We start from the raw sequence: 23,031 nt of genomic DNA on the forward strand, positions 1-23,031 counted from the left end.
ATAAGACTGTTAAAAGTATCATTTTAACAAAAGAAAAGCATGCTGGGGAATGCGTAAACTGCCCATTCTACAGATGCTAACTCTTCCGGGTTACACATCTTCACAGATTCTGATGTTTTTGTGCTGATATAAAATACTGTTGCTTTTGCCGGAACATTGAAAATGACAAAGTGGTAGTCAAGCAACAATTATTATACTGAAACAAACAACTACATCAAAACAACCATAGTAATATATCCACAGAAAAGAATACATTTGAAGCAGGAAGCAGTCATTCATTCATTCATTCATTTTCTACTGCTTATCCTCATGAGGGTCGCGGGGGTGCTGGAGCCTATCCCAGCTGTCTTCGGGCAAGAGGCGGGGTACACCCTGGACTGGTTGCCAGCCAATCACAGGGCACATATAGACAAACAACCATTCACACTCACATTCATACCTATGGATAATTTGGAGTCGCCAATTAACCTAGCATATTTTTGGAATTTTGGAACACACAGGGAGAACATACAAACTCCACACAGAGGTGGCCGAGGGTGGAATCGAACTTGGATCTCCTAGCTGTGTGGCCTGCGTGCTAACCACACGCCCTGAATGGATACAAAAAATGCATATTTTTAAAAAAGTTAATGTGGGTAAGGGGTAATGTCCAGTTTGGCCCATGACTTAAAGTAGGCATTGAGTTTTGGCCCCCTGTGCAATTGAGTTTGACAACCCAGCCCTGGCATGACTATTGATGGGAGTTTAGCACCAATCATCACAGAAGAAAAAACAAGAGGTTCTGTGCTGTCAAATAACTTCTTGTTTACTGCTTAAAAATGTTCATGACTTTGCAATGAAAGTATAAAATTTAATCAGTTTGGAATGAGAAAATATCATCAGCTGGGAACTTCAGCCCATCTATAAAATTGTGAACATTTCAAAGGCCTGGGGCTACCTCTGAATACTGTCCAAAATTAAGAAATAGGGTGAGGAGTGTAAATTTAAAATGTTTATTTTTCAGCGCCACCTTCATACAGCCCTATATTCATACTCAACTTTTACCAGTAACACTGCCACCTCCTGGCTATATCTGCTACAAGACATCAACATAAACGGGTATCCGTTATGGATAATGCCTTTTTAAACGAGTACAGTTATCCATATCCGTAAGTAAAATCCTAATTGGATTTGTTTAGTGTTCTGTAATGGTTAGGAACAAAGTTTATTTAAAAAAAAAACTCATTGGGTAATATCTTTCACGATCTGTGATTGGCCAGTCACACACGGCGACCGCCCCTGCAGCCAGCATGTCTGTCTGTATCAAGTGTTGTAGAGTTAAGAACAGGATGAGCAACTCCAATGATCATCCAGTTCCGAGTGAAGTGCGGCATGGAACTGAAAGTCCACCATGATAGAAAGCAAAACAGGTGGGCGGGGCTAGGTGGCTAATAGAATACAATGTATTCACTAGCTCTGAATTGAGAATAAAAATAAGTTATAGACTGTTTTGATAAAATGGATGAATGTTATTCAATGTACAATGTACATATATAAATGGGTATATATAAATAAAACACTTGACTATCAAAATAAACCAATTGTTTGTCCCACATTCCAAAAACATGCATGTTAATTGGTCATTTGAAATTGTTCCAAATACATTTACTATTTGTAGTTAATTGATGTCAATACAGTGATGTAACTGATTTATCTAAAATTTTCATATTTTTTTTAGATACCGTGTTGCAGGCATGTGTTTGGCCAGCTATGTGGGGCGGGTTGTGCATGACCTGTGAACCAGGAAGTGCGGGGATCTGTGTGTGTGCTGTTGTCACGGTGGCGAGAGGGTGGAAAATAAAGTTGACTGGAAGCAGCCGGCAGCCGTGTTCTTTTTCTCTGCCTAAGTCCTTACCTAAACCCTTACCACGGTTTGGGGCTGAACACACTGACAGGTAACAACTGCAGTTGATGCAAACACAAAATCAATTGAGTGGAAACTGCCACCGCTTTGCTACTTAGTGCTTCAACACAATAGGAAGGAACTACTGTGCCATTGTGGCATTAATAGTTCAGCACAGAGCTGCTGCAGTGCCAGTAAATCACAGTAAATAAATACAATAAATTTGTAATAAATAAACAGGCAACATTAGTAGTCCCAAAGTTACGACCTTTGGAAAATCACTAACAAATCTGAAAATGAAATTGCATTGCTCATTTGAATTAAATCAATGACGGTTAAACCTATTGCGCCCCCCTGTGGTATTCATCACAACAACACAAAATGTGGATTCCAATTCAATAATTTGTTGATCAACCAGTATGAAATTAAATCAACAGTGCTGTGAAAACATTCATTGAATCACAACTGTAAGCCAAAATAGAGACGTCATCATCATCATCAACATCCCACAGTTCCTTGAAACAACAAATGCCACCAAAACAACTTACCACTTGTTTTGTCTCGCGTTGTTTCCAGTTTGGATGAATCATCTGCAGCTTTTATGCATCCTGAGACGTGCCAGTATGAAGAGCATCATCTGGCCAAGCGAATTGACAGCAACATGTCCGAACATGTCCAAACACCCAACACACCTCCAGTGTCTTTATGCTGCACGGCCACCTGAGGGAGTAAAGGTAGTGGAATATTTACTGCATTGTGCTCATAACTTTAGTCATGGTTGGTTATTGAAGAGTTAAAACTCTTAAAGCAGACTATCGATTATGACATACTGTGTATATGTGTTGCTTTTTTATTCGTAAAAGGTGATTTATAGTGAATTCTATTTACACTTCACCCTGATGTGCCACAGGCTGGAGTCTGACCAACTGGAATGAGTCTCAACTCGTGATACCCCCAACAGACCCGTTAGGGGAAGGGCGGATCGATCCAAATGTCGATAATATCGATACCAATAGCAGTATCCGATCGATACTGACGTGATGAGATCACTTTTATTTAGTACTAGTGTTTTCATTAAGGATGTTCATGACAGCTTGCAGTGTGTTAATTAGGGCTGTCAATCGATTAAAATATGTCATCATCACATTTTGTCCACAGATAAAAATATTATAATAATAATAATTAATACTATTTTATGTAAAGGGACATCAATTTCGGAAATATGGGCTGTTATTATTCATTCATTTTCTACCGCTTATCCTCACGAGGGTCGCAGGGGGTGCTGGAGCCTATCCCAGCTGTCATCGGGCGAGAGGCGGGGTACACCCTGGACTGGTCGTTAGCCAATCACAGGGCACATATAGACAAACAACCATTCACACTCACATTCATACCTATGGACAATTTGGAGTCGCCAATTAACCTAGCATGTTTTTGGAATGTGGGAGGAAACCGGAGTACCCGGAGAAAACCCATGCATGCACAGGGAGAACATGCAAACTCCACACAGAGATGGCTGTTATTATAAGAGGCTGTTATTATAAATATATATATATATATATATATATATATATATATATATATATATATATATATATATATATATATATATATATATACAGTCACCAAGCATGTTTATGGAGATTGTATGTTTTAACATGCACCTTATAATACATACGCTTTATGTATGTCTTAAGTACAGAAATAGAGCCCACAATTGAGACTGCGTCTTACAATCAATTGTGAAAAATATTGTTGAAAAATATGGTAAGCTTGTTGATTAAAAATTGTTTTTTTCTTTTTGTTTTATTTATGCAATCTTAGTTGTATGATTTATTTTCCTTTTATCGTGAGCACAAATTTAAAGCAAAATTATGAATGATGAATTTCAAGTAAAAAGAATTGGTATCAGTATCAGAATTGGCAATACTTGTCCTGTCTTTACTTGGTATCAACCACTGCAGTATCGCCCACCCCTACTTAAAAGATGCTTTCACCCCTCCAATTCTCTCTTGTGCTCTCTGTGCAGCTTGTAGTCAGATGAAGGTCCGATGCATACATTATAAGCCTATATGACTTCTTGGAATTATTTTTAATAGTTTTCTTTTTAACTCAAATGGCCACCGGTACGGTTGCAGATCTTCAGAAAAAGAAAAGAAAAGACTTCATACCTTACTTTTTGGGTTTTGTCCTGTTTTTGTACTGCACAGTTCATTTAGTATCATTCACAGCAAATACATCTGATTGGAGCCACACCATCAGGGTGCGTCGTGCACTTGGTAAGTTCAATTTACATGTTGGAATTCGATTAGTATCATTTGCTTTCAGTGTAGTGTTTTTTACCTAACATGTCTGCACAGATTAGGGTAGTGGAATGTGTCTTAGCTATTTAACGCCTCGTTATAAATGTTTCACCTCATTTTGTACTGCAAAGTGTGAATAATCGATTGTGGCTACCATCCGACAACTGTGACAGTGTTTGCTCCACTAATGTCCACGTCTCATTGGCGTGAAAGAGTGTGTAATTGCCATTAAAGAGTTTGGTTTAGGATTTGACAGTGGGGTTTTTTTTGTGTTCGTCATGCTGTTTTAGAGAATGAGACAGAGTGCATCGCACCTCAATCGTCCGAGTTCCCGGAAGGCTTCTTCACCCTGCAGGAGAGGAAGGATGGAGGCCTCGTTATCTACTTTATTCTCATCTTCTACATGCTCTTAGCCGTGGCCATTGTCTGTGATGACTACTTCCTGCCATCCTTAGAAATCATCAGTGAGCGTAAGTGACACTTTATATGTATTGGGACAGTCTGTTTGTTCATTCATCCAGACGGGAATTCATGAGGTCAGAGGTCACTGTTGTTGGACTCGCCATCTATTTTATACCATCCCAAATGTGTTGGGATCTAAGTAGGCTTTTATAGACCTTACTTCATGCAATGGAGACCAATCGTGTGGAGACAAAAAAGGACCTTTTCCTAACTGTTCCCACATATGGAAGCAGACAATTCTCCAAAATATCTTATAGCTTGAAGAATTAAGGTTAAGGGTGAGCTACAGAGGTCTAGATTAATTAAATGATTAAGCTATTTGTCAGGGCTGCACGATGAGCGAGTGGTTAGCATGCATGCCTCACAGCTAGGAGACCAGAGTTCAATTTCACCCTCGGCCACCTCTGTGTGGAGTTTGCATGTTCTCCCCGTGCATGCGTGGGTTTCCTCCCACATTCCAAAAACATGCTAGGTTAATTGGCGACTCCAAATTGTCCATAGGTATGAATGTGAGTGTGAATGGTTGTTTGTCTATATGTGCCCTGTGATTGGCTGGCGACCAGTCCAGGGTGTACCCCGCCTCTCGCCCGAAGACAGCTGTGATAGGCTCCAGCACCCCCCGCAACCCTTGTGAGGATAAGTGGTAGAAAATGAATGAATGAATGAAAGCAGTTTGTCAACACATATAATACTAATCTGACTTCCCTATAGGCAGCATGGGTTTCAATTCCCCCCCAGTGAATCTGTATAAATGGTTGCCTCTGTGTTTACACGTATCCTGTGATTCAGTGGTGGCCAGTCTAGGGTGTAGTCTGCCTTTTGCTTGAAGGCAGCAGGAGTAGGCTCCAATTCCTTGTGATCCTGAATCCTGCAGAGGATAAATGGTCGAAAATGGATGGATGTTTCTCAATACTTTTGTACTTGCATTTTTTTTGCCCGTACTTGGTGGGCGGGTCTGAATGTGTATGTCGTGTGTATTGTTGATTATGGCAATTTAATCACAGTAGCATATCGTAATAAGTGACCAATTTTACTTGGACTTCATAAGGCATGGAATCATATTTGGTAACATTAACATTAACAAATACCTCAAAAGAAGCAAAGATCATGAATTCTGTAATTATTTGGCAATGAGGTAATGTTATTACCAGAAGATTATGCACTTACTAGGTACCCAATCAGATAGCGCTGATACCATGCAGTATGGATAGGGTTTTTTGTTGTTTTTTTTAGATCAACAGTAACCAGTGTTATAATATATCATATTTAATATATAATGATATATATAATATAATATTAAATATGTTACCTTCTATGTTCTACTACATTTTCACCCTATAAATTAGTATATGGACAGGACAGTCAGTAAAATGCAATGACCTACATACCTACCCATATACTTTGTAAAACTTAAACTCAGGTCTTGCAAGGATGTACTTTGTTTTATTATGGTTTTATATTGTTCATCATTATCGTTTTATGTATGTGTGTGTGTCTCAGGCCTGGGACTGTCTCAAGATGTCGCTGGAGCTACATTCATGGCAGCTGGAAGTTCTGCACCTGAGTTGGTGACAGCCTTTCTGGGTAAATACATATTATACTGTATATAAAAATATACTTTACTGTGATCTTCATTGCCATAACCTTCCTTAAACTAACATAATAATCTGTGACCTTGCTGTCTCAGGTGTATTTGTGACAAAGGGGGACATCGGGGTCAGCACTATAGTGGGCTCAGCTGTCTACAACCTCTTGGGTATCTGCGCTGCATGTGGACTCTTGGCTTCGATGGTATGATCTTGCTACTGTAAAATAGCTATATCTTGATACAGTATGTCGTAGACGTGTTGCTTTTGTTTGCTCTTCTAGGCAGGACGTCTCACCTGTTGGCCATTGTTCAGAGACTGCTTGGCGTACGGAATCAGCGTTGCCGCCGTCATTGCCATCATTTCTGATAACAAGGTGTACTGGTGAGGGAACATGACAGTACGTGTTTTTGAGGTGCTCGTAAAACAGTGGATTCCAGCTGTTAATTGTGTCTCATGACAGTGAGAACAACAATCATTCTCAAAATCCATCACAGACATCACTGATGTTTTATGGCAAGGATAGCGCAGTGTGATAAATGTTTCTTTTATCTTGCCATGTCACATCATAAACAGCTGTCATCCCATTTTATGAGATGTTTTTATATGTATTACCTCTGATTCAAATGATATATCATAAACAAAAGTACTAAGAGAGAGCAGGACTTTATCAAGGTTTGTTTCCTGTAAAATCATCCCTTTTAGTTATTATGATTGTAATAATACATTTCTGTTGGTTCTCATGTGAAAAAGTATGATTTTATTCCTCACTCAGCATGTATTATGTGTATCGTATTTCTGCTTTTTCCCGACTCTCCTGTCATTGACCGTTTTTTGTGGACCGTACTTGTCAGCATTTGCATTATAAAATAAGGGAAATGTTCCAGGGAAATTCTTATCACTCCACTGGAAAAGTCTACTCAGCACACATGTATCTTAATGTGTGTCTTACATACCAGGTATGATGCCGCCTCTCTCCTGCTGGTCTACGGCGTCTACATCATCGTTCTGTGCTTTGACCTTCGCATCAGTGAGTTTGTCCTGAGGAAGATCAGTCCTTGCTGTACCTGTCTGGGTAAAGACTCATGGGAGAAGAACGAAACACGACCTCTGATCGGCTGGCACGATGACACTAGCCTGCGAGTCCACAGTCGCTCCAGGACCGACAGTGGGATCTTCCAGGATGATTCAGGATATTCCCATCTCTCCCTCAGCTTGCATGGCCTCAATGAAATTCCTGATGGTAAGATGTCCATCTTCCTAACTTGCAGACACATAAACATACCAGACGTCCACAGCCAACCTTACTCTTGTACTGTACATTGCATTCTCAAAGTGTTGATATTTTATAATAAATGTCAAACTTAAGGGAGTCTGAATAGGTTCTTGTACCCAATCTACCCGCAGAACACAAAAATGTGTTTGCTGTGCCGGAGAGCGACTTGAAAAGGGTCCTCTGGGTGCTGTCTCTACCCATCATCACCTTGCTTTTCCTGACTGTCCCCGACTGCAGAAGACGGTTCTGGAAGCAGTGGTTCGTCATAACCTTCATCATGTCTGCAGTCTGGATCTCAGGTTTCACATACATCCTGGTGTGGATGGTCACTGTTGTTGGTAAGATGCTTTGTTTTGAACTGGTGAGCTCGGCATTGTGGGTGTCACCAGGCGTGAGTTGTGGATCACAGTGCTTGGAACTTGTGAGAAAAATGTCCAAGTAGAATCACATGTTGGTCTGCTGCTCAATTCCTGAGATGCCATGGTCCTGGAAGGATGAGAGGTGGAGGGAGTTATTGCAGCTCCATTGGGCCATGTGCTCACCCAAGCACTGTAGGATTACAGCCTACTACATTCACACACACACACACACACACACACTCCCCCGGCAGCAGTCATGTGAGCGTTGGGTGTACGTGTAGAACCCTCCCACGAGTAGCTTTAGTTACAACTGAGAGCAACCTGAGGGGGCCAACTTGACCATGTGACTCTGCTAGTTGTGCTGAAGTATAATGAGATTATTATCCCGTAGTCATCAGTTAAGCTCTCATGTCTAGTGAATGAGTGGACATGAGATCAAGCACAATAACTTCTCTTTGCATCAGCTGTCTAGTGACATCATAATGTACGACGTATGTCTCATTTGTAGCCAGTGGCGGTTCTAGCTTCAACGATGTCCTGCACGGATCGATGTTGTGTCCCCTTCTCCCAACTCAAATTCACACTACTAGTTTTACACTACTACCACTTTAGTGGTGTCAAATGATGATCGTTGGGATACAGTGGAGAGGGGCCTCTGCCTATCAAAGATGGTGTAGTTTACAATTGTTTTTTCAACTGCATTAGGTGCTCCAAACTATTGCACAAGCTCCCCTTAAATTGCATTTTATTTACATACCTATTTCTACGGGTGCCCCAATCGATCTGCCACCAATAGCATCGGCCAATAGCAGTGAAAAAGAAAGGTATCGATATCGGCCGATACTTGCTTTAAAAGGCTTAAGCTCTGCCCCCACTGCAGCATCTAACAATGTCTGCCTATGTAGCACATAGTGTCTGCATGCTCCCAAATCTTTTAGTGCAGGAGGAACTTGTTGGGTGCAGGGCTGCGTCGGACCTCAGATGACTTCTGACTCCGTGGTTGTGGTGCCAATGAGGGTGCACACCTCGATTGGACCATGATGACTGTGCATTTGCACCGCACTTGAAACGTGTGTTGTGCATGCGTGCATATATATATATATATATATATATATATATATATATATATATATATATATATACACACACACACACACACACACACACACTGCATACTGGCCAGCAGGATAACCAGTTAGCCTATATTTTTTTTTCTTGTAATGTAATATGGAGTGAGGAGAAAAAGACAAAGAAGCCAAAACTTACCACTTCCACACGGAATGAGAGAAGACCTTTCTTTCCCACTTGATCTCATCCACATGTCCATCTCAGCTATAGCATTTTGGCTCAGCTGGCTTGGCAGTCAGTCCAGTACAGCGGTATTTTAATGTAACATTATGTCTTCATGTAACATTACTGATACCTAGTGGCCAGAACACTACATATCACTTGAATTTTAATACTTTGACAAATACACCACGAAACAGCTACACATTTCTGAAAAAAAATATTTGGCAAGGGGACGACTTTTGGTGAAAACTTCACTAACCAATTATTGTTACTGTTGCATCATATCCTGTTGTATTTAAAGTCAGTACTTAACATTATCTTTTGAGGCTTAACTGTAGAAAATACATGATACTTTAAAATATTGTATTGCTATTAATCAGATGTTGTGTTTAAACAGGTGAGACACTTGGCATCCCGGACACAGTGATGGGACTCACTCTACTTGCAGCTGGGACAAGTATTCCTGACACTGTAGCCAGTGTTATCGTGGCCAGAGAAGGTACATATTTTACTTGTTAACCTATAATTAAGTACAATTGCAAAACGTATCAAAATGTGTTAATGCAATCTATCCTCTATCAGGGAAAGCCGATATGGCCATGTCTAACATTGTGGGTTCAAATGTATTCGACATGCTGTGCCTGGGTTTGCCATGGTTCATCAAGACTGCATTTGTGGACACTAACAATCCTGTGGAGGTCAACAGTACTGGACTGGTCTTCGTTTCCTCAACACTCCTCCTTTCTATCGTCTTCCTCTTTGTGGCTGTGCATGTGAATGGGTGGAAACTGGACTGGAAATTGGGGGTTGTTTCCCTCACCTGTTACATTCTTTTTGCTACACTCTCTATCCTGTATGAGCTGGGGATTATTGGGAATAATCCTTTAAGACTGTGCAGTGACTGAGAACTGACCCTCCCCAGAACTACGGCCATGTTTACAAAGACCCTACCTAAATATTTCAGGCATGTTCCCACTTTTGTTCAACCTCACAATTAAATCTGCTGTGTTATGAAGGACGGGCCGCTCACATCTCAGGAAGAGGTCAACATACCAAAGATGATGTGGTGGTGTGAACTTGAAATCACAAAGGTTATCACACTGCACCACTTTCTCTATTCAAGTCAGCTATGAGATGTATTATTTATATCCTCCAAAATGGGAGTCAGCACTGAACCCAGAGAGAGAAATAAATAAGTTGACTGGCCTGATTGTTGTTTTTAAGCAGAAACCAAAAAGTGTGAAACTATGATAAAGTTCTTATTGCCTGTGAGGAGGAAAGAACCATAAACACTGAAGCACTAAAGACAAAACTTGCCTTCTTGCTTAAAAAAATAGCATTTTAATGAGCTCAGAAGACCTCAAGAACGACTGAGCTGTGATGCAATTTGGGTCATTAAGTGGATACCACTCTTTTCCATCCTTCTAAGCTAATACAGCTCTGGGAACAGCAATTTGTAGACCAACAATATTCCATCCATCCAATTTCTATATCACAAGGGTTGCGGGCATGCTGGAGCCTATCCCAGCTGTCTTCAGGCGAGAGGCGGGGTACACCCTGGACTGTTCACCAGCCAATTAACCATTCACACACACACATTCATACCTATGGACAATTTGGAGTCGCCAATTAACCTAGCATGCATGTTTTTGTGCATGTGTCAACGGAGGACCGAAACCTGCAGGTTTTCTTTTCTACCAGTTCCTCCAGCAGGTGATTTAATTGACGGGCTCCGTCCCTGAAAAATCACCTGCTTTATTGAACAGCTGGAAAGAAAACCTGCAGTGTCTCATGGCATGAGTTTGACACCCTTGCTCTACAGAGAGATGTCCAAGCAGAGAATCAAACCCAGGTCTTCCCGATTTCCTGACTGTGTGGCCAACATGCTAACCACTCGTTCACCATACAGTCAGCCTTGCAGTGCAGTGACCCCTATATGGCAGTATGAAGCAATAATGTCCCATAGAGGAATACAACCTATGTTTTGCTGCACGCTGAATACAGACTTGTATAACCAACAGGTTTAAAAATTAAATGTTTATTTCCTCAAACTGCCAAACAATTAAAAAAAATTACAAAACAAAAATGAGCTGTGTAGTATATATTAACAGAAACCAACATGAAAACAGTGGACATGAGGTTAGATGAAGTAATCGTGTTTTTAAAACAAAACTAGAGCTCATTGTGCGAGCCAATTTTTACAAAAAGTCTAGGCATTGCGATCAATACGGACATCCACCTCTCGGCCATTGATCTTGGTTCCATTCATCATCCGGCAGGCTTTCTCTGCACTCTCAGGAGAGTCAAACCTCACTGTTCCGCAGCCCTTTGACTTGCCATTCTCCATCTTGATCTCTGCAAACATTACCTGGCCTTCAGCCAAAAGGAAGAAGTAACATTTGAGAAAGTATTCATTTTTCATGTTTGCAAAACCATCAATGTACAACTACATGAGAATATTATCTTTGTAATTCACATTATACTGTGTGTGGTATGATTAACTGGATCAGTTTTTTTTTTCTACGAACATTAGTAAATATTGTGGGGGACATACCGCAGTGACTGAACTTCTCTTTAAGCTTTTGCCATGTAAGATCATACGACAGCTGCAAAGTAGAAACATAGGAGTAGTAGTTCCTTCATATAGTGTCCCACAAATCCCAAAACAAACAGAAATTGTACACTGCACTCAAAAAACAACATTATTATTAAAATAATAAAATAGTAAAATAGCATTGTCCAATTAAACAAATACATTAAAAGCATTACAAAATTATTTTCAGAAAGCTGGTTCTAGTTTCATCCATACAAAAAAATATATTGGTCCAATAATAAAGATCATGTATTTTTAAGAACTTTTCCAGGGGTAAGAAATAAACATACCAATTCATGCAACAGAAACACAAACTAACCACACATTTCTAAGGTGACAGGTAGAGGACAGCTTGGTTGGTGGCACGCTATCACTATAATCACAACCAGAACCAAATTACTCAGTCACACTTACATTTCGCACAAATATCTGACAGCCTACTTTGGACCCAGAGCCCCTGTCAGACATGCCTCCACCCATGTGACTCGGACCACCGCCGCCTCCAAAGCCTCCAAAGCTGCGGTTCATGTCCATTCCTGACATGCCCATGCGGTCAAAGCCTGAGCCCATGCGATCCATCCCCATACCACCCATGCCACCACCTACAATTAAATCAGACAGAAAAGAGCTTATAGAAAGACAGCCGACACCTGAGCGAAATCTAGAATAGGAGGGGCTGATCCAACTCAGTATCAGGTTCCAAAACCAGCGTACTTCATGATACCACCAGCAGAGTTTTCAGACCCATGAAACACATCTGTGCTATAAAGGCAGCAAACTTGGAAAAAAATCAGCAAACGTAGCCATCTCCACAAAGACGCTGCAGCCGTTCTCCTCACTAACTGTGTGCCTCACACACATGGATGGAATTTTATGTTGTATTACGTTGCTCTTAACATTCAAATTTCAATGTTAAATACTCTTGAGAAATTAAAGGTTAAAGCTTTTGATACAGTATACTTGCATTGTCACTACATTAATGACAAACTGTATCAAAACTATTTTGACAATGTCGTTTATCGACAATAATTTATAAGACTTAACGTCCAGCAAAATTTGTTATGACATGCCTACTCACCCATTCCTCCAAATGAATCCCCAAATCCTCGATTCATTGGCATGTCACTGCCAAAATCCATTCCGCCCATTCTTGAACGGTACATATCTTGACAAAGACAAAAAAAAAACAGCAAACTCAGCTGGTGGTGTTATTCTTACACTAAATTGGTTCTTGCTATAGGCCACATGGTCAATTGCCCAAGGCAGCATTCTTCAGGGGGCGCCACGGAAGGGGAAATAAAAAAATATGTAGTAATGCTCAGTGCTCACATCCTGGAGCCAGCACATGGCAGACTGGCGCTCTCTAAAGGTGTGATACTCGTGCCCCCAAACATGATAAAATGTGGCCAGGTGCTGTGGATGAGACCAAAGGAGTAGAGCTAAGGGGTGAGCAGCCCTCAGGTTAATTATAAAAGGTAAATATATATCTTAGAACAATGACTGCTCAAATATAAAATATATTTAATTGCTATTTATATAAATATAATTATATTGCAGACCAAGGTACTGCACCATCCTATTTTTTTTTTTTATTTTGAGTCGATATGAGTTGGTTTAGCCTTGGCTGCTGGTTGGGTGACAGTAGGAGATGATGATGAGAGTGTTGTCATTTGTGTCAACCAAACACAAAGTCAAAAGGCATGAGGTGCACAATTCAGAAAGACAAAAAAAAATAACTAGCCAAAGTTAAAAAGGTATGGAGCGAGAGCATTACTTTACTGTACACCACATTTGAATGTATACGATCAAGCTAATGATCATTTGTGGCTATAGACTAAATCCTGTTTTCTTGAATGAAGGTTAAATTTTGTAAATGTGGATTTATGTCAAAAATTTAAGGGGTACTTGAGCTTGTGAAATAAGCACATTTCAGTAGTTGGAAAAAGTTTAAGTTTGTTGAGGTGGGGAAAAGGGGGCTGGTAATTTTTGTCTGTGCACTGAAAAATCCTTTTCCCCTTCCATTTGTGTTGTGTTTAATTTTTTTTTAGCTTATTTTAACATTTAGTAAGTTTTGTGCCAATATATAACATATTTAAATTAAAACAGAATTTAAATAAATCAATTCATCAATAAAAAAAACATGTCAGAACTTTGGGGTCAGGGGCACCCCAGCATCGATCTGCCCAGGGCGTCATTCAAGCCAGAACCACCACTTCTTCCAAAGCATCACTAGGAACACTTACCACCTGTTCTACCCATCGGGGCCATATCTCTTCCTCCAAAGTTACCCATGTTGCCCATATTATCCATCCCTCCAAAGCCTCCACCAACACCAATTCCTGTCAGAACCACCAGATAACAAAACATAATCAGTCCAAACAACAATAGTACACATGAAAACAAAAAATAAACGTACCCCCTCTGTTCATTCCACCGTAAACTGGAACATCCATTCCTATAAGAAAAGGAGCACACCTGTTCCATTATGGTACCTTACAATATTGTGCATGTAGCTAAATGATGACTACACTGATCACTGGAACAGTGCTACATGGGGTTGGATACTTTCAAGATACTTATTCACATCACTAACAGTGCCACACATGGTATTGCAAATCCTGCATATCAATAAAATGGTTTAGATCAAGTAAAGACAAATTATCTAAAACTATCAGAGGACCTTGCATGACTTTTCCCAAAATATATATTTTTTAACCTCCTGGGCCCATGGAGCCCATGCCTCCTCCGCTGCACAGATGGTTTGCATTAATAGGTTGCCCTCCTGGTCCCAGTCCCATACCAATACCAGACAGGCCTCCTGTGGAGAAAAAAAAAAGATAAATATATACTGTATGCCCATCAATGATACTTTGACATGCCCAAAGGAAAGAGGGAGTGAAAGAAGCCATTTTAAATTTGCATTTTAAAAAAAATATATATTTTAAGGGTTTCCCATGATGCATTGTGTCTGAGCAGAAACAGCATTGCATTGAAATGCTTTGCTCAGACAAAATGTATAATGGGAAAACTTAAAAGGTTATCTTTTTCATATTGGTACTTCCAGTACTGTTTCATTCACAGTGGTACATGGGCTTTCAAGATCTCCTATTTTCTTTGGCTGTGTGGGTTCTTGTTTTTGAGAAGGTAAATGTCTATCCATCCATCCCTGGGTTTTTCCATGCAAACTTGAGTTACATCCAGCAGGTGGATGTCAGCACACTCACGTGGTAATTGAGGTGTTTTATCAACTTGGCGAAAATCATCTGGGGGCAGGGATTTCTCATCCTGTCAAAACAAAGTGATGAATTATGAATTTACATTTTTACACCTACTGAGAGGAAATCCAGTCACTTCATGTACAATAACTTACCATTTTAACATGCATCTGTCTGTCAAACAACATCTGCCCATTCAGCATTGCTGAGTGCAAAGTCAAGGAGAAAGTTCACACAAAATTAAACCTGTATTGATTTTTTTTCCTTCTTGCAGTTTTTGTGTTGACACTTTAAGGATACATATGGCCTGCACAGCCTCCAGTGGCTGGTCAAAAGTGACAGTTCCCATCCCACGGCTCTTGCCGTCCTTGTCCTCCTTTATGTCAGCCCGTTTTACCGTACCTGCCATGCTAAACACTTCCTTTAGCTTCTTCCAGCCCACTTTGAAATCAAGCTATAATACAAAAGCACATTCACGTTATTTTGAGTCATTGCAAAGCCACCACCATCCCTCATTACTCTATTGGATTAATAAAGTCTGTCCATCTCAATAAGGTTTTAGTTGTCCTCACATTGGCCACAAACACTGTAGAACCCAGTCGACCTGTTTGCAATGCATGCTTGATTTCATGTGGGATGTTGGGATTGTTGGCGATCGAGGGTGGGATATTCAGTCCACCAGGTCCCATGTCATGACCCCGACCTCCTCCCATGCGCTGTAGCACACGTCGGACGTGTTCTCCGTCAGGGTCCTTCAATGAGAAGCACATAAAATATTACTGACCATTTCCAATTGTGCCACAGAGATGCCATCAAGACAGACACATAAATGTGTGTTACTACTAAAGGATGATGTAAATTATGTGCTTAATGTCGTCTAAATCTTCACTGACCCCTAAAGACTACCTTACCTCCTTGATGTTGAGGGGCCTTCCACTCAGGTCATATTTATTCATAGTTTCTATGGCCTTTTTCACAAATTCCTCATCTTTGAATTCCACCACACTAATAAATCAAGACACAGAAGCAGGTTGTTACACCAAATTTTTAAATTACTTCAATGTAATCATTGTAATTTTGAAAAAAGAATCTTACCCACACCCCTAACCATCGGATGTCACAGAGGTTCAGGTTGCACACAAAGTTGCAAAACAAAGGAAAGACAAAAAATTATTAAAAGCATGACACTTTAAATGCATAACATTTTAATTCATCTACTTACTTTGATTTGGAAATTATTTTTTTCAATTTTTGTTCAAGCATATTGCAAACACAATTTAAAGTAATCAATTTATATTTTACGGTATGGTATTATTTCAAGTAAATAAAAAAATACTAAAGTGAAACATTTGATAATATTCCGTATTTTATGCAATTAAGTGACATTTAATAGTAACATGTTTGGTACAAAACGGCAGAATACATCGAACATGTATTTACATTATTTTCATTGAGGCACACTTATACAGATTTTTTAATCCATTTTTGGCATTAAAAGTAACATGTGAATAAAAAAATGATACTATATGATCTCATAAGGGCGTTTTGTTCCTTTGATGAGCCATTTTGAGATGTAACGGTCAAACAGGAGACAAATCACACAATCCACATGTCCCTTTGGAAAATAGCCAAACAAACAAACGTTTACACCAATTAAAATGACAACAACAAAAGCAAAAATAGTGTCCTCTTGGAGGAGTTCATAATGCTACTTTCCAAAAATCAACAGGACATCTCCCTTTCAAGTAAATGTCAATCATTATCCAACTATCAGGTTCTAAAAAGCAACCTAGAGTACGCCCAGTTCTAGTAAGAACCAAAGGATCAGAACCTTCAAAAGCACTTGATTAAGGAGAGCCTGCTGAGGGCATTTAAAACCTCGTGCAGCAAGTTGGCCACATCACTTACCCTTGACTTTCCTTCAGCATCCTTAAAGAGCTCCACGTATGTAACCTCACCGACTACATGAGACATACACAGGAAAAAATACCAAAAAAGAACAAAGGAATGTAAATCACCAAGTCATCAGGATGCCGTCGGCCTTGGCAATGCCGCTAAAGCTGGAGATGTCCCGTTAATGATAAACAGTCAGCCCAGAACAACATCCCACCAGATAACACCATGCCTTGCTGGGCAGTGACTGAGACACCCAAAGGCCAAGGCCAGAGAGACACGTAGCTACATTCAACCTGGGAAATTCAAAATACTTCAACATTGAGCAGATGGTCAACAAATTCCATTCATAGCAATTGACATTTATACTGTCTTTCCGGGCCTCTAGAGAGTTTTCAAATAGTTAAGTCAGTTCATTCACATAAACAAGGTTTACTCTGCAACAGATGCAACAAGGTCATACAGTCAAGTCATTCTAGTACACGTTAGGGGTTAGCTAACAAAGTGATATATCATGTCATCCTCCTTTGTCACAGATCATCATATCACCCCACTCTATATTAACTTCCATCCAGAGATATTTAAACTCCATTGCACAGAAGGCTATTTGCCTGCTATTTGGGCACATCCAGAGAAAGGTAGGAACTATTACTACTACTACGACTACTACTAGTATTAAAAAACTTCCATCTGGTAAGGGAAGATCTTCTATAAAGCTGTGGAAGCAAATTTAAGTTGAAAACCACAAACCCAACCAAAGTGAGACTTACCCTTCTCACGCATGAGATCTTTGATTGCCTGCCATTTCATGTCATAGGGAATGTTGCTGATGAACACCTGGTTCCTATGACCACCTTTCTTTTCACCACTGTGTTTGTCTTTGTAAGGATGGTAGCGGCTTCCTCTTCTACCTCCGGAAATCTTGTCTTTACCGTCATGTTTTTCTTTAGGGGGACTGGATTCCTCTGCCTCTCTAAAGAATAAAAGGAGTACATTTTAACAAAATATGTTTTCATGAAAATTACAAATGCACATTGTTATATTATATTTTTTTGGTTAATACTTCTCCTGAGGACAAGTGATATAGAAAATTGGATTGAGGGATAGTTAATCATTTCAAGTGGTCAATTTCAGTGTTAAAAAAATATTGAAAGGCGTATTTCCTGTATTACTGAAAAAGGAGGAAGCGACATCACTTCGAGGACCCTTCCACTCGGAAGTTCCAAGGCAATACATTAGTTTCTGTATTGATGTGGGGCAGTTTTGGTTGAATTGTGTGGAAGGCCATTGCACACAAGCCTGTTCACATTTCCAAAAAACAGCCTTAACAGTGTCAGGTTTCAGATTCTTTGTGATTGAATATATTTTGAGTAGGCCTACAGTTGTTTTGATACTGTACATCGGATAAAGAAAAGTTTGGGACTGAATATTTATTACCTTATAAAAAAAATCACAACTTCACTTTGCTTGTATTTGTATTTTATTTAATTGTTTACTGGCAGATCACAGCAGTATGACAAAAACTTTTTTATTAAAGGGGACCTGTTAGTCTCATTTTTCAACCCATTGTATTGAGTTGTGGTCTCCTATAGAGCAGCTACACACAATAACATGCACAGAAAACGTTTAAGATTTTGCAGAATCTGCACCTATCCCAGCTGTATTTCCTTTGATTTGTGCTTCCTGCCAAATTTAGTCTGGCTATGCCCACTCCACTGTGATTGGTCACACGCTCCAAGAGCTTCCTAACTGTGAACCATATAAGGAAGTCCGCCCCTCTGTGACACCACAAAGGGGCAGTTTTACCATGCCTTTTGAAACAGCGTTTTGAACCATCCCAAACGTCTTCCAAGGGCTCACTTCCAAATGCGCACACCTCATTATCTGAAACTTTGGCGTCTTTTAACACGAGAATACTACATTTATAGGTCAGAAGCATGACAGGTCCCCTTTAAGAAGGATTTAGTAGTAGATCCCGAAAAGGTCGATTTTAGCAAGCTCGAGTGTTGTCATGACGCAAACTGAAGCTATCATCGCGTAATGGCCTGATCAAAAGGAGAGAGGCGTCAAAACACATTTGTCATTAATATACAGCCAATTGTTTTATTACATGCAATTAAACGTTGGATTTGAGAACAAAAGAATTTGGTGTCATTCCCCGTTGATCTGTTTTAACCATGCTTTGTGTCACTGACAACATTCCCAACCGCTAGTTTAAGAGTGAGTGGAGTACAAAAATGGCATAAATCACAACATTGTTGTCACATGTATAAAACATGACGAAATAATCACTTGTTTATAAGAGCGTGTACATGACACTGTGCCGAGTACAGCATAATCTCTCTGCTAACAATAGCTAGCATCACAGGGACTCCATTTTAGCTTAGCGTGAAGCGTTTCATACATATGGCGGAAAGCAATATCGACCACTTTTACTCACGTCTTTACGCCATTCGGTGTTTCTGGAGACGGCTCATTGCTGTCAGATACGATGGGTGCAATGAGCTCCTCTAGCTTCGGCTCTTCTTCAACAGAAAGGATATCTTCCATGTTTTGGTTCGCGTTCCCTGCGAAACACAAGGCACCTTGACGCAGTTTGAAATTACCAGAGGCGACCTGCTCTCATCTCGCGAGATTTGGGCACTGTTCCCAGGCAGAAAGAACACGCGACTGTATGAAAATCCATCTATCAAATTCCGATTTAAAAATATGAAAATACATTTTAAAAGCTCAGTGCATAAGTGCATATAATTGCTATTTCTATACTTAAATGCTGTATTTTCAGAAAATTTTATTCATTATATCAGCTAATGTGTTGATGGTGGACCCAAGTGTGTGCCTCCTGGCTCACCATCTCTGTGCTATCCAGCCATTTTCTTTACCTTCATTGGAGTCACAGCTGGAGCCTACTATGGGTGAACCTGGACTCCTTAATAGTTGATCATAACAATGGTCAATTTAGAGTCTCCAATTAATCTATCATGCACATTTTTGTAGCTGGAGGTCCTGGAGAAAACCCATGCACACACAAAAAGTTTTTTATGCTGGTCATAAATTGAATAGAGGGCAACATTAGTGTCTGGCAGGTAATTGTTTTACATAATCACTTCAAATTAATTGACAGTACAACACAATGAAATTCCTGCATGCACATTTTCAGCCCAGACATTGAGACACGGTTGCCAGGTCCTACCAGAGACACAAGTGACTAGCTTGCTGAAAACAAGCCCAACACAGCAGGCAACTTGGACATTTGAAAGCATCTTTGCAAAAAACGGAAGTCAGTTCTGCAGTCTAGCCACACAATACTCATCCAAGCAGTATTTATGAATGTTGGCAGCTATAGAACAAAAAGCATCCAATTGCTGTAGTACACAATCAGGAGATCGGAAAGATCTTGGTTCGATTCTTTGCATGGCATCTCTGTATGGAGTTTTTTCATGTTCCCTCTGTGTGTGCGTGGGTTTTTTCCACATAGTGTAGTCCTGAAAAAAGAGAAATTAACCCTATTAGCCTATATTAACCTATATCAGCAAGCATGCTGATCTGATGATTTGTTACCCGGTGAAATGAATAATTGCTATGGCCCACATACATGCATTGCAAGGCCATTGCTGCTTCTGGCTTCATACTCTCTGGGACAGATTAGCACACTGTAAAAGAAAGTGTGATATGGTGCTCATTAGTATTAAAGGGAATACCGTGACCCGACCTTTTGTGCTTGTTGAGATAAAAGTGTAACAATCTTTGTGCTTGTGTCCGAAGGACAGAGAATAATCTTCCATTTCACTTTATGCAACAGGTTTAGATTGCATGTCTGCTCTAACAGTTTGATAATCATACGTGGTTTATACTGTGGCCTCATTAAATTAGCATGCATTACTGATCTTTATGTGAATTGTTATGAAAGCCCTTGACTTTGAAATTGATAGGAAGGCAATCTGTGTCAAAGGTCCTTGCAATATATGGAGAAATACTGTACGCACCATGGACTTTCTTTTCAAATGACTTAACTGAATGACATTGACTTAAATGGCTTAAAATATTTATGATACAAAGAGTATGTTGGGAAAGGCAAACATCCTCGTTTTTTTTACATTCTTCCTTTTCTTTTGTTGGAGCGCAGTTTACCACTTATTATGGGACCTATGATGCTTTTTCCACTTTTCTGACCTATAAATGTAGTTAGAATGTAGTATTATTGTGTTAAACGATGGCAGAGTTTCAGATAATGACGTTTGCGCATTTGGAAGTGAGCCCTGAAAGAAGTTTGGGATGGCTCAAAACGCTCAGTTTGAAAAAGAGCGTTAAAACTGTTTCTTTGTGACATCATAGAGGGGAAGACTTTGTTATAGATAAACTCTCTGCCTAAGTGCTGCTCCTTTGTTTACACAAAAGGGAACGCCACATTTGTTTACAATTCCTAAAGATGCTACTATCAGGATTTCACACTGGACTGTTTTGTGAACATGGGCCAGTATAAACTTGCTGAAGCCCTACACCTTTCCAACATTACTTGGTCGTGTGGAAGAGTCAGAAGGGCAAGCAATAAGTAACAATTGATCAGTGTCCTAACTGTGTCATGGAGAAAAAGCTCTTGTCTGTGTAGCATTATAGCATAAAGGAAGCGGGGTTGCTGGTAGCTCTACCCGAGTTTTTTTTACACACTTGTAGTCACGCAAAACACATTACACGTTACCAATGTTGTAGCAAACAAACGCTAAAATGTTAAAGCTATTTACCATTGAGAAACATCTTGAAGTAACCTCTTTTGTTGTACTGTTTACACTTCCGGATCGGATTTGGGATCCAACACATGTATGTTAAAAGTGGACATTTAAAAAAGAAAAATCATGTTTATCAACTTCTAAAAAGTTGGCGGCGCAAACCGGAAGTTTTTCTATGCACTCGGCAGTGTGACCAACCACAGCAGCGTGCCTGGAGGCAGGTTGTGGGTAGAATAAATTAAAACAGACCGTTTTCGTGGGAACCACAAAATCCAAAGAAATACAGCTGAATAGGTGCAGAATCAAGAAGAACTAGAAAGCTTTCTGTGCTGGTTATTATGTGTATCTGCTCTATAGGAGTCCACAACTCAATACAATGGGTCGAAAAATGAGCACACTAGATCCCCTTTAAACTGCGATTTATTGCGGACACAAACATTTCCCACACTGAATTTCCTATCCGTAGATCTGAGTCACTGCACCACTACGACAAAAAGCCTCATAGCTGATATGAACTTGTGCTGCATAACAGCATAACAGATGGCCGCTTCCATGATAACCTGCAAGTTAAAGCTTCCGCTTCATCACTGTAAAACTATTCCATTGACAGTAGAATCTAATTCTTATCATGGCCACGAGCATCATTCTTATCATCTTTTGAAAACAAACCAAGCATGATAACTGATGCTCTTGCGCTGTATTTACTCGCCAGGCACAACGAGGCAGCATTTCTCCCGCTGACTAAACCACGACATTCCTCTCCCATTTCAGCATAGTCACTTTGAGGGAAAACAAAAAACACACCCAGGCTGCAAGGATCGCTTGTTTATATGCCACTGCAGCCATCCTTGCTGCTTATGAAGGAATGTTGTGAATGAGTGAGACAGCAGAGCAGCTGAGTGAGACTAACAAGTGGTTGCCATGCAGCAGGAGTGTGTGTTGCTATAGAGAGAGATAGAGCTAAAGAAACAGAATGATAATGAGCAGGAGGTAGCAAGTAAGGCAGCACGAGGATGAGGAGCAGCATCCCTGAGAGGAGACACACATCCCCGCCTCTCCTCCTGTCTGCATCCTTAATACCATCTCTTCCTTTTTGGATTTTTTTTTTGTTTTGGTAAGACTTCAACATGCTAGCACTGGAAGGTGTCATATCTGTGCGGTGTCTGAGAAGGCGGACCTCTGCAGAAGATGTTGTAGCAACAGGTCTGTGAGAATTGAACCATAATCACGGTGAGATGCCTGCTTTTCTGCTCTATCATCCAATACCTATTCCTGCAAGTGCAGTCTCTCTCTTTCACCCCCCACCCTCGCTTTCTTGCTGTACATACTTGTCTCCGACTCATCATGTTACTTACCTCTGCTGCGTCTGTATTCATATACATAGTCCACCATCTATATCACTTCAGCAGCCACCTGCTGCTTATCTTACTTAAAAAATAAGGGAA

The 23,031-nt window shown here is 40.2% G+C and overlaps 2 protein-coding genes across 3 annotated transcripts; one reads left to right on the plus strand and one right to left on the minus strand.

Moving 5' to 3' along the window:
* The first annotated feature begins 1,899 nt into the window (after window positions 1-1,899).
* On the plus strand, window positions 1,900-11,676 carry slc24a5 (solute carrier family 24 member 5). 2 transcript variants are annotated; one of them, XM_058089826.2, is made up of 11 exons: window positions 1,900-1,934; window positions 2,459-2,616; window positions 4,093-4,161; window positions 4,476-4,655; window positions 6,148-6,231; window positions 6,335-6,438; window positions 6,517-6,617; window positions 7,193-7,476; window positions 7,641-7,847; window positions 9,556-9,657; window positions 9,741-11,670. In XM_058089826.2, exons 4-11 carry the CDS (start codon window positions 4,589-4,591, stop codon window positions 10,061-10,063), a joined length of 1,272 nt encoding a protein of 423 aa, XP_057945809.1. In that variant the 5' UTR covers window positions 1,900-1,934; window positions 2,459-2,616; window positions 4,093-4,161; window positions 4,476-4,588; the 3' UTR covers window positions 10,064-11,670. The 2 variants fall into 2 exon arrangements, with proteins under 2 accessions (XP_057945809.1, XP_057945807.2); XM_058089824.2 differs by lacking the exons at window positions 1,900-1,934; window positions 2,459-2,616 and having other exon boundaries at window positions 3,637-4,161; window positions 9,741-11,676.
* Window positions 10,472-19,484, minus strand: myef2 (myelin expression factor 2). The gene is made up of 16 exons (XM_058089828.2): window positions 19,300-19,484; window positions 17,630-17,832; window positions 16,875-16,927; window positions 16,062-16,069; window positions 15,878-15,971; window positions 15,539-15,718; window positions 15,267-15,420; window positions 15,122-15,171; window positions 14,976-15,036; window positions 14,468-14,569; window positions 14,168-14,206; window positions 13,995-14,090; window positions 12,830-12,916; window positions 12,166-12,353; window positions 11,713-11,764; window positions 10,472-11,531 (listed from the first exon to the last, which is right to left on the minus strand). Exons 1-16 carry the CDS (start codon window positions 19,407-19,409, stop codon window positions 11,368-11,370), a joined length of 1,641 nt encoding a protein of 546 aa, XP_057945811.2. The 5' UTR covers window positions 19,410-19,484; the 3' UTR covers window positions 10,472-11,367.
* Between the last annotated feature and the right edge of the window lie 3,547 nt (window positions 19,485-23,031).

This window comes from Doryrhamphus excisus, linkage group LG13 (assembly GCF_037039965.1).
Source record: "Doryrhamphus excisus strain RoL-2023G ecotype Guam linkage group LG13, RoL_Dexc_Guam_v1.1, whole genome shotgun sequence".
Lineage (NCBI taxonomy): Eukaryota > Metazoa > Chordata > Actinopteri > Syngnathiformes > Syngnathidae > Doryrhamphus > Doryrhamphus excisus.

What these genes read in the sequence shown, in the direction of transcription:
- slc24a5 (XM_058089824.2), top strand. Translation starts at nt 3,999, where the DNA reads ATGGCCACCGGTACGGTTGCAGATCTTCAGAAAAAGAAAAGAAAAGAC. An exon ending in CAGGGTGCGTCGTGCACTTG is followed by an intron (nt 4,162 to 4,475) that starts GTAAGTTCAATT and finishes ATGCTGTTTTAG; the next exon opens with AGAATGAGACAGAGTGCATC. An exon ending in CCTCAATGAAATTCCTGATG is followed by an intron (nt 7,477 to 7,640) that starts GTAAGATGTCCA and finishes ATCTACCCGCAG; the next exon opens with AACACAAAAATGTGTTTGCT.
- myef2 (XM_058089828.2), bottom strand. Translation starts at nt 19,409, where the DNA reads ATGGAAGATATCCTTTCTGTTGAAGAAGAGCCGAAGCTAGAGGAGCTC. An exon ending in GGGCTCCATGGGCCCAGGAG is followed by an intron (nt 14,207 to 14,467) that starts GTTAAAAAATAT and finishes CTTTTCTTATAG; the next exon opens with GAATGGATGTTCCAGTTTAC. An exon ending in CGGTGGAATGAACAGAGGGG is followed by an intron (nt 14,091 to 14,167) that starts GTACGTTTATTT and finishes TGGTTCTGACAG; the next exon opens with GAATTGGTGTTGGTGGAGGC.